Source organism: Gymnodraco acuticeps, unplaced genomic scaffold (assembly GCF_902827175.1).
Source record: "Gymnodraco acuticeps unplaced genomic scaffold, fGymAcu1.1, whole genome shotgun sequence".
Lineage (NCBI taxonomy): Eukaryota > Metazoa > Chordata > Actinopteri > Perciformes > Bathydraconidae > Gymnodraco > Gymnodraco acuticeps.
Genome location: NW_022990615.1, coordinates 111,988 through 123,300, shown reverse-complemented (window position 1 = coordinate 123,300; position 11,313 = coordinate 111,988). Strand labels below are relative to the sequence as shown.

General features: G+C 42.9%; 1 protein-coding gene across 1 annotated transcript in view; it reads left to right on the top strand.

Moving 5' to 3' along the window:
- LOC117554598 (zinc finger protein 420-like) overlaps nt 1–11,313 on the top strand; it is an 81,577-nt gene that overhangs the window by 893 nt on the left and 69,371 nt on the right. Inside the window, exon 2 of the mRNA XM_034229046.1 lies at nt 5,040–5,105. Coding sequence (XP_034084937.1) covers nt 5,073–5,105 — 33 coding nt within the window. The 5' untranslated portion in view covers nt 5,040–5,072. The remainder of the gene's footprint in view (nt 1–5,039; nt 5,106–11,313) is intronic.

The following is an 11,313-nucleotide window of genomic DNA, read 5'->3' as shown; positions in this document are numbered from 1 at the left end:
TGTATTCAGCTCGCGTTACATTTGAAAAACGAGTAATCTGACTACAGTTACTTTCGTAAACCTGAAGTGAATACATTTTGGATTACTTATTGGAATTATTGGTGGAAAGATTTCCCTCACAAACATTTAATATTCATTACTAAAGGTACAGCCGAATCATCACAGCGCACAAAACCTATTACCGCCGCAGATGGACCAAAAAAGGGAGCGTTTGAAAAAAAAAATGTGCGGGTCCGTTCAGTGAAACAATAACAACTGTGTGTGTGTTGTGTGTGTGATGTTGTGTGTGATAGTGTGTGTGTGTGTGTGTGTGTGTGTGTGTGTGTGTGTGTGTGTGTGTGTGTGTGTGTGTGTGTGTGTGTGTGTGTGTGTGTGTGTGTGTGTGTGTGTGTGTGTGTGTGTGTGTGTGTGTGTGTGTGTGTGGTGTGTGTGTGTGTTGTGTGTGTGTGTGTGTGTGTGTGTGTGTGTGTGTGTGTGTGTGTGTGTGTGTTGTGTGTGTGTGTGTGTGTTGTGTGTGTGTGTGTGTGTGTGTGTGTGTGTGTGTGTGTGTGTGGTGTGTGGTGTGAAAACACATCAGCCACACCGCTCTTTAGCCTTTCTAATGATTCTGAAGGTAAACACAGGGAAGGCGGTGCGTGAAAGGCAGTGCGTGAAAGGCACTGCGCGCTCGTCTTCTCAGAGGCTGAGTTAACCCTCCCGCTGCCTCCTGGTGCTGCAGAGATTTCATGAAGTGAAGGAGGTTTTCCTTCTATAAACCAGCTGCGGGCAGCAGATACTGAGAGTCACAGACATGAATACATAGATCAAGGCAGACTGGTGCACACACTCTCCTGTTTTGCCAATCCGGTGCTTTAACAAATATAGCTCTACACCCCTGGCCGACATGTCCTTAAAATGAAGTCCGAGTTCGACATTTTAATTAATGTCCTGCCAACACTGGCAGGACAGAAGGCGACACGCCCTTTCTAAGCCATGTCCTCACATCCCAAGCTGCATCCCCAAAAAGTGTATTATGTTGTTACAACAGGGTTCAGGGGGAGTGGCTGTACGGCTGCACCCGTAGGATAGAAAAGGGGGAAGTGACGTCTGACTCAGAGGTCGCGCGGCTGTGGAGAAGAACGTGTTGCCCACATTCTGTTACTGAGTTTAGGCTAGTTAGCTAGCAGGTTTATTGTTTTGGGTGCAGTCACTTTTGCCTCCACTTGCTGTTCAAATAAATGTTGAAAGAAAAAGTTAATCTGTTTACAGTTCTGTTTTATATGGGTGTTGAAGAAGAAGAAGAAGAAGAAGAAGAAGAAGAAGAATTGGGAGGGATGAAACCCTCTTTAATGGTCACACATGCAGAGCACACAGCACACACAGTGAAATGTGTTCTCTGCTTTTAACCCATCCTAGCACCAGGAGTCTAGCACCAGGAGTCTAGCACCAGGAGTCTAGCACCAGGAGTCTAGCACCAGGAGTATAGCACCAGGAGTCTAGCACCAGGAGTATAGAACCAGGAGTATAGAACCAGGAGCAGTGGGCAGCTATTGTACAGCGCCCACGGACCAATGGGAGTGAGGGGGGAAGGGGGTTGTCCGGTGCCTTGCTCAAGGGCACCACGGCAGGGCAGGAGGTGAACTGGGACCTCTCCAAGTAGAAGTCCACACTCCAAATAGGTCTGGTCGGGGACTTGAACCGGCGACCCTACGGCTCACAGTCCAAGCCCCTACTGACTGCCATAGATTTAGTCCCTAATTTTGCTCTCAAAATGGACCAGATTGATGCATTTAACTTCAACATTTAAAGGTCCACCATCTGCCCACACCCCCTCTTAAATTGTCTCACCCACATTGAGGATGCTTCCTACGCCCATGTTTTATTCCATGTATCAAGTCAGGCAAATTGGGTCCAAATGTTATTGCATCAATGATCTGTTAACATTAAAATCACTAAATATATGCCGTAACTATTTTTGCTCTAGGCCAGTGGTTCACCAAAGGACAAGTAAAAATCTCAAGGCACACCTATTGTGCAAAATAGCCCTTATAACACGTGTTATCACTCATATCATGTAAAATATCTGTAAATGTGCATAATTATTTACTAATGCCAAATAAAATGTGACAAAGACAACTATATTACTCATGAAATATTTATTAACGAAATATTTCAGAAATTAATTTGAAACTTTATCAAATTAGGCTTCATCAAAGCAGCAACACACTCATTTAAACCAGACAGGTCACAACATTAAAAATGAGGCAAAGGAAACCCAGCAGAAATTCAGCACAGAGAACTGTCAATGCAAGGAAGCTGCATTGTCCATGGTCCTGAACTACAAATTATAAATGTAACATTTCAGCAATCAGCATTGAAACATGTGCTATTGTAAATATTTTTGCCGACTTACAAATCAGTGAGATACATGTGCCTGTCGGGGCGCGCAGAATTTTTTAATCCTTGGTGGCACTGAGGAGAGGGCCACTCGCAAGTCCTGTTCAACAGAGAGCCGTGACCTCCTGTTGTTCTTCATGTAAACCAGAGTAGAGAACGCCAATTCCAGAGATGGGGTCGTTACTAAAAAAATGTAATATATTACATATTACTTTAAAAAAAAGTAATATATTACACTAATTCGTTACTATTTACATAAAGTAACTCGTTACTTTACTCGAGCACGTACGAACTGCGCATGCGTGAGTGGCAATAACTTTCCTTACCAGCAGGCGGCGGTAGTGTGTATTTGTCATTCAAAACAGGCAACAACCGGAAGACAGAGAAGAAGAACAGACTACGTGATATAAACAAACAACAAATAGCGTGTGCGGTAGCTTCACCTTAGCATGTGTTCTTTGCAGGTGCTTGTTGAGGTTTGACCACGTGGTGTTTACAGCAGTGGATAACAGCTTCTGGCCTGGACACAGTTTGCACCTCACCGTCACATTCCTGTCTATTCTTCGGACGAACTCAAAATAATGGGCATACCTCCACCCCTCGAAAGTTATCGCTGACTCAGCCATGTGTATGCAGCACTGCACGTGAAGATGTGGACGCGCAAGTCGCACAGATTACGTACATATAAACCTACAAAGTACTGATATAGTCAATTAAAAATTAAATAATTATTTTTGTGTAGTTGTATATTGCAATAATAACGTATGGTTGTCACAAAATCCCACGGCACACCCGGACTTGCCTCACGGCACACCAGTGTGCCGCGGCACACCGTTTGGGAACCACTGCTCTAGGCAATCAAGGGCTCAAGTAATGTGATTACCATATGAATAATGGTCCAAAATAACATTAAATGCATAGGGTTTTTTGTTAAGTAACATACTTTCGTCGCCGGCCGGCCGATACATGCCGCGCATTAAGTGGGCCTGTCTGTCAATTAATCCCCGGGCCACTTTTCCGCCCCTGGGCTTCATCATGAGCTTCATTTGAACACAAACCCCCTGTTGGTCAAAGTGTGTAAAACAGGCAGATTGGACATCTCAACAGTGTGCTCTATCTCATACCGAGTTCCCAATGAGTAAAGCCTTAGAATAACTCTAAACAACAATAAATCATATTTTCATGTTAACAATATTGTTTTTATTCCAGTTTAATGATTGTGATTGAAAAGCCTAAGGAGGCTGGTAAACATTTCAAAGAGGGATTTGTATTCCTTAATAATATTCATAAACGTAACCATGTTGTAGCCTGAGAAAGGCTAAACCATATCAAAGAATACATTATTAACTACATTATCTCATTTAGCTGTAGCTTTTATAAACAACAAAAAATACGTATTGACAAGTCGTTGAACCAGAGACCCTGCGGTTGTGAGTCAACTGCTTTCCAGCTGAGCCACAGCACACATTCTAAAGCTCCCTGAAAACACTGCAACATATGTAGTCCTGTATTTATTGATGTTTTTATTTCTACATTTATTTATGCTTGTATCTATTTATACTTATGACATGTTCCGACCTCTATAAGTGAGGGTCTGAGCTCTCTTGATTCCATCGTGTCACCGTGCCCGGGTACAGGAGGGGTAATATGGTTCTTATTATACATCCATGGGTATTATGAGCGTTGTGGTTCAACCGGGTTCAACCGATCTGAATCGCTTCCTGAAGCAGTCACGTGGTATCGACAGGCAGCGAGGCTTCGTTTGTCATCGATGACGTCACTGGCCCAAAACGATACAAGCCTCGATACATGCTTCACAAAAAGCTTCGGGGATTACTCGACACACGCTCCGAAGCCTCGGCGCAATACGTAACATCACTACATGTTAGCTTAGCTTACAGTTAATCACGAATCAGAAGTTATCTTATTTAACACAACAGCTGCAATCTTTGAAGAAAGAAACTCACAAAAAAACTTTAAAATGTGCGCCAAAAATAGTCTCAAATTATCTTTTAAATAAAGGCTAAAAGCCATCGGCTAACAGCTACAGTCTTACAGCTGCAGTCTAAAAGCTATCGGCTAAAGTCTAAAAGCTAAAGTCTAAAAGCTATCGACTAGCTTTATGAACGCAGCCCCAGGTGTGTGTGTGTGTGTGTGTGTGTGTGTTTTATTCTCATTCAGGTGGAGGAAATACCTTAATAATTACTTTCTCTAACATTATTATATCGTTTAGTTTAAGTAAACGCTCCCTTTCTACCTTCAGCATATTGTTTTAGTACGGTAACTCTTCTTTATTACCGTTAGCATTCTGGTTTCTGTTAGGTAACTCCTTTATGTTACAGGATGAATCCTCAGTTGATTGACTTGTTGTTTCTAGTCTCCTCCTGACTGAGTCCTGGAGCTGTGAGTTTCTCCTCTTCAGTGAAGCAGCTTTATTAATGTCTCCTATTGTCACAGACAAAGTAGCATTACATGGAAATACTCAAGTAAAGTAAAAGTACCTCTAAATAGTACTGAAGTACAGTACTTGAGTAAATGTACTTAGTTACTTCTCACCTCCGCTATGAACCTACGAAGTAGCTGTGGATTAGTTTTGTTGTGTCTGTCGGTCGTATTGAGTTGTCTTGTTTTGTGTCAGCTCTAGTTTTGTTGATTTATTTCAGAGACCCAGCCGGAGAAGGAGCACTGAGAGCAGCATGGACGAGAACAAAGAGACCCCTGGAGCTCAGGTCAGTGTGCACTTCATCACAATATATTCCTAATTCCAGCGTTTCCACCAGGCGGGCGTCTTGCCGTCATTTGATGCCCTTATTCAGCTCGGAACGCCCTGAACTCGAGCCGAGGGCGTCCAAAAGAGTTTTTATCGCTTGAAATAGGGCTGGGCGATTTTTTCGGTTTTAACGATTAATTTGCATTTTTACTTTCCTACGGTTTGTGAAATGGCTGAACCGAAAAATCGCGATTTAAAAACATTTCTAGACTCCGCAGATTTGTTTTGCTTTAAGGGACTCCGTAGTAGCTTACTCTCTCACTTTCCAGAACGCGCACAAAACTCAGCCACATTGCCTGTGACTACCCGATCTGCAGCTCTGTGTACACATATATCACTTAAATTATTCAATACATCCTTTGTACTGAAGTATTCAAGAGTAAATAAAGTAAATAAAGTTTAACATAAATGATTTGCTGTGGTTACAGACCCGTGTAAATCTCTGATACCACCCAATGAATGCATTGACTTGCTTGTAGAACCACGCTACACAAAACAGATAGCAACACCTATACAAACTATTTTTTTAAAAAGGGGCTACTGTATCGACCTATATAAACTATATAAATATATATATATTTTTTAAATACCAAAAATATCCTGCATTTTAGCCATGCCTCATTTTGCTCCATTTGCTTTTTCCAGCGCTGTTTTTGCAGGGGGCTGATTCTGTGAGCTGCAGCTGACCACGCCCCCCTGCAGGAGAGGGGAGCGTGCTCTGAGATCAGCTGATGGGCTGTCAGAAGAGGGGGAGAAAAAGAGATCTCAGTCCCCCGTGTTTTATTCTTATAGAAGTAAGAAGAGAAGTAATGGGGCAGAAACCCGGTCCAGACATAGACATCAAACGGCGACACATATTCAGTTGGCAGTTACTTTTGCATTAGGGCAGGGATATCTAGATACTTCCCAAGGTCTGACATCATGAAGTGTGCTACTTTTAAAGCAAGCGACAATGTTTTCAAATCTGTAATCAAAAAGCTCCTCGAAAACGCTATCGAAGCAGTTCCTGCCGTTGCTACGTTAGTTCAAACAGTAACAACGGACTATTTTTCTTAGCGGATGCTTGTCAATTTAAATCAATACATAAAATCATTTTCTAAATCCATAAAAGCATTTCAATTAATATTAGGAGTCATGTCGTTACTTTGTTGAGAATGTGGCCATGTGTAATAAGCGGGATGATGTGCACATTGCACAATGTGCCTTCATGCCGATCTAGATCCCTCCGCAAAGAAAAAAAAAAAACGGCTCGTTCGCGGGCGAGAGCCGGCTCCCGTCGTTCACTTAAAAGAGCCTTGGTCTGGTTTGTTTAGAAAAAAACAGAAAAAAATCGAGGTTTAAATCGAAAATTGTCCATTAGTTAGAAAAAAATCTCGATTTTATTTTTAGGCCAAATCGCCCAGCCCTAGCTTGAAATGACGAAAATGGAAAAAGGACGAGGACATCCCTCTGTTGGAGGGGCAAAGCAGTCTGGGGGGATTCTTTTCTCCTCCAGCAAAGCGTGTTCCTGTGATGGAAAGTGTACTGCCGGCGAGCCTTGGGGGTGCTGGAGCACGCGCGTGAACTGCGAGCACCGGAGCCTCGCAGCGGCGAAACTGAGGCTCTGGTAAACTGTGGTAAAATGAAGAGCCGTTTGGGAGCCGAAAGAGCCGGCTCTTCTTAGTGAGCCGAGCCAAATGATCCGACTCACTAAAAAGAGCCGTAATTCCCATCACTAATACGTAAAGAGATAGTATCTATAAGGGAAGGCTCAATTAAAGATTCAAGTCCAGGGTTTCCCTCACATAGACTTTATTTGGGCCGTCCAGGTTTAACGGCCACCAAAGTATATTTCGCGACCCATTCATTATTATTTTGTTTGTGTCCGCGAGCACGACGCCATCTGCAATCGATTTACTAGTGGACAATGATCCCTCGCTTGCTGTACCTGTTCGCTCTGCTATCGCGTGGAGGGTCTGCTAACAAGCGACCAACAGAAAGGTTAATGTTGTTGCACCTCACAAATGCCTAACACTGTTAAGGGGATCGACCGATATGGCTTTTTCAAGGCCGATACCGATTATTAGTAATCAAGGAGACCGATAACCGATATTTGGAACCGATATACATTTGCAGTAAAATCAGATAATCTTGGTGTCAAAAGGTGGAATAACACAAACTCCAACACAACTTCTTTGAAATGCATTTAAGCATATATTATGTTTAATGAACTTTTAAACATCTTACAACTGGTTTCCTCTCTGTGCCCTTTTCTTTAGTGCAGCCATCTGCAATGAGTTAGAGAGAGACAGAGAGTTCAAAGTGGGGCTGCAGGCTGACATCAATCAATGTTTATTTATATAGCCCAATATCACAAATGTTAAATTTGTCTCAGTGGTCTTCACAGTTTGTACAGAATATCAGTATGGCAATACGACACCCTCTGTCCTTAGACCCTCACATCGTAAAAGGAAAAACTTACGGAGAAAACCCACAGTTTTATTATTGTTGACATGCTTAACTAACGATAATGCTTAATTTATTATATCAAAACAATGCCTGTCTATCTAGCATAACATCCCAATAAGCTGCTAGCAACTGCAAAACACTAGTGCTAGCTAATGTTTTGCAAAATATTCAAAGTGAGGCTATTATAGTAGACCGTCAGTCTAGTAGCCTCACTTCTAATATTTTGCTAAACATTTGCTGGATACATGTTGGCTAGCTAATGAGCTTCACATATCAACCTGAAAAACTGCGAGGATCCACTCGCAGCCCCCCCCTCCGCACCACAGTTACTCCGCTGCGAGACGCTGCACGCACCCCCAACTCTGACTGACTTCCCGCGTCCCTGTGTAACTTGGAAACTGATAGAATTGGATCATAAGATCGTGGTGATTTTGCAACTTCAGCTGAGGGGATTGGGATGTTTATTGAACTTCGGCTTTCAACTGACTTACCTTCTAAACACATGTATGGCTCTGCCACTCAGCGCTGCTGCTTGCTTCAGTCTGTGTCTGCGTTCTTTCGCACCTGCCTGTAATTTGAGAAGGTCCCGCCTCTCTGGCTGGCTCCCGCCATGAAAATCTTCAGTGTTGATTGACACTTCAGTAATAGCCTATCAGATAGCGCTGTGGGCGAGACATTGCTCCTGGACACAGACGCCCCTTTCACACCAACGCCTGAAAAGTGCCGGTTTTTCCTGTTCACACCGCAGAGGCGCCGCCTCTTAGCTCCGGAATGCGGTTCACTTCCAGCTCCAAAAAATTGTCGGTCTAGAGGCAAGAGCTTCGGAGCTAAGAGGCGGCGTCGCTTACGTCGAGGCGTGCAGGAAACAAACAAAAAAAATTGTCGGTCTAGAGCAGGGGTGCCTAACCAGTCGATCACGATCGACCGGTCGATCGCGGGGAGATTCCCAGTCGATCGCGAGATGTGTCTAAAAATAGAACAACAATATTCTGTTTTATCGTTAATGTCCTATAACATACTCTTCCTGAGCCAGAATAATGCACTTGAACGCATCAAAGCTTTGTGATTGGCCGGCGTGACCCCATGTGTCGGGGCGTGGCTGGTGAGCAGTGGGCAGTGTGCACTAGTTCGCTAACGTTGTTCGTCTGTCAACAGGAGTGACAGTCCGCACACACACAAGACCGCAATTATGGCAGAAGCAAAACATATATAATTCTCATTCCGAGTGGGAGGATGATTATTTTTGTATCTATTCCAATTCAAAGTCCATCTGTCTCATCTGCAATGCGAGCGTGGCTTTATCGAAGAAGGGTAATTTAGGAGCGGCATTTCAAAACAGTGCACAAACGCTACGAGACGGAATTCCCTCCTAATTCTGCCCTACGCTCCCAAAAGGGGAGGGGCCTGAAAGGACAGCTAAATGCACAGCAGTCCATTTTCACCAGGCCCAACAACAAGAGCAAGGCTGCTACCAGAGCATCTTATCGTGCCAGTCACGTTCTTGCGAAACACATGAAGTCTTTTAAAGACGGCGACGTTGTGAAAGAAGCATTCCTGGAGGCTGCCGACGTGCTTTTTGGGGACAGTAAAAATAACAGAAGCATTTCAACAGGTTTTTGATATAATAAAACCTCAAGTTGGATACCGTTATTAATCAGCTGTAAGTTTGAGTTTGTTTGAACTTATTCATTATAATTATTGTACAAAATGGTATAAGAATGCAAACTTAAATTGATTATAGTCTATCATCAATTCAGGTTAAGAAACTAGTGTTGCTTGCATCCTATTTTAAAGGCAATTCTTTTTATAATCTACTAACATGCAACAAAAAAGGTTTGATTCTATTAATTTTGTCTTTTTTATTGCACTTTGTTAGCAGATTCCTGTGTAGCTTCAGATCTGAGTTGTCTTATTAGTAAGCCTAATTTATACTTTTGTTGCAACACTATTTTTATATAATGGCAAAGAAAGGGTTCAGAGTCTTTTCTTTTTTCCCTGTGTCATATGTGGCAGCACTGTTCAATGTTTCTTGAAAACATTACCCACTGTAGTATGTGAGGTGTGAATAAACTCCAACTCTGTATCAACAACACTGTTGTGTAACTTCAGTTAAATACTTGTATGTGTGTAGATTAGAAAGAGGTAAGATAAAGGATCTGCAGTATTTTATGAAGTATTAATCGTACAAAGGTCAGTTTTATACAAGTAGAAGTGTGTATTTACCTGGTAACCTGGCTGTCAGTAATGGCTACGCCTCTCTATTTGGACTGGTAGATCTCGGCAGACTGGCAACTTTAAATGTAGCTCTCGGTTCAAAAAAGGTTGGGCACCCCTGGTCTAGAGCATAGACTGTATATATAAATGGACGTAGTGCCCGTGACGTCACCCATAGGATTCTGCAGAGTTGCCGAGAAGCCCTTAGTAGGCGGAGTCGGCCACTAACGGCTTGACAGCAATGTCAGAGTCTAATCCCGCCTGCTCCAAATAAGGGCAAAGAGGCGGAGCCAAGGCGGAGCCTGCTGCCTCCGAACTGGAAGTAAACAGAGCTAGCTCAGGCTAAGAAGCTAAGCTAACATGAAATACATGCATACCAAGTTACTGCTAACAGTGTAGTTCCCCTATATAAACGTTACATTCATAATCAAATGAGACAATCTGCAAGAGAATTAGCTATATTTTGTTATTCTTAATGCTTGTCATTCACACGTTAAGAAAAGAAGTACAGATACATAGCAGAACAATTGTGGCGATGTTCAGCTTAATAAGCCTTGTTCAACATAATTTATTTAGCTAATACTACAGCAGGCGTACCAAGTCTGCGTTTCGCTGCATTCCTTGATCTCCAGTTATAACGACGGACTCCACCGCCCGGACCTAACGGAGCCGCAGTGGGCTAGTTCCGGGACGCCGGCTGGAGCTAGCCCCCTGCGGCTCCGTTAGCTCCGGCGGCCACCACTGGGATAATTGGGTCCCCTATTAACATTTGCTCCCGTTTAGCATTATGAGCGTCATAGCCATAGCCTATAAAAGTCTTACCCAAGGCTGAATCATAAACTAAAATGTATATGTATGCATAAAGGGTTACGTCCTTAGCTGGCTAATAAGTAACAAGCTAAGCTACCAAGCACACAAACACCTGCGAACGGGGTTAACATGTATAATATTATCATTTTAGACTTCTTGGAAGTTCTGTTAGTACATTCAAGCGCACATTTTAATTGTCTGGTATTTGTAACAATATTCCCTAAAAGGCACAATCACCACGAACACGGCGAAAGCTAAAGGTCAAGTACAGTAACTACGACTAACTAACATTGTGGCCTCTATGGTTGTAGCCTAGCAGAGTGGACAAGTTGCTGTTAGCTGACAGTGAGGCATGTACGTGTCCATCAAAGTGACCACGCCCTAATTTATGCAAAAACTTTAAGACCTAATATAAATAAAAGGGTCGTGTTAGAAAACAATTCACTCACAGATTCATAATCATGAAGGTGGAATCTAACTATATCGATAATAATATTTATTGCATCCATGGGTAGAAACATGTTTTTTTCTGCTGTAAAGTTGGGCATTTTAATATGGGGGTCTTTGGAAATTGCTCCTTTCTGCAGCCAGTCCCTAGCGGTCCATGTATGAACTGCAGTGTGTGGCACTTCCGTATTGGCGTCCCGGCTGTTCCCCAGAGTTTGCCGCTTGGTCTAGAGGCAAGAGCTTCGGAG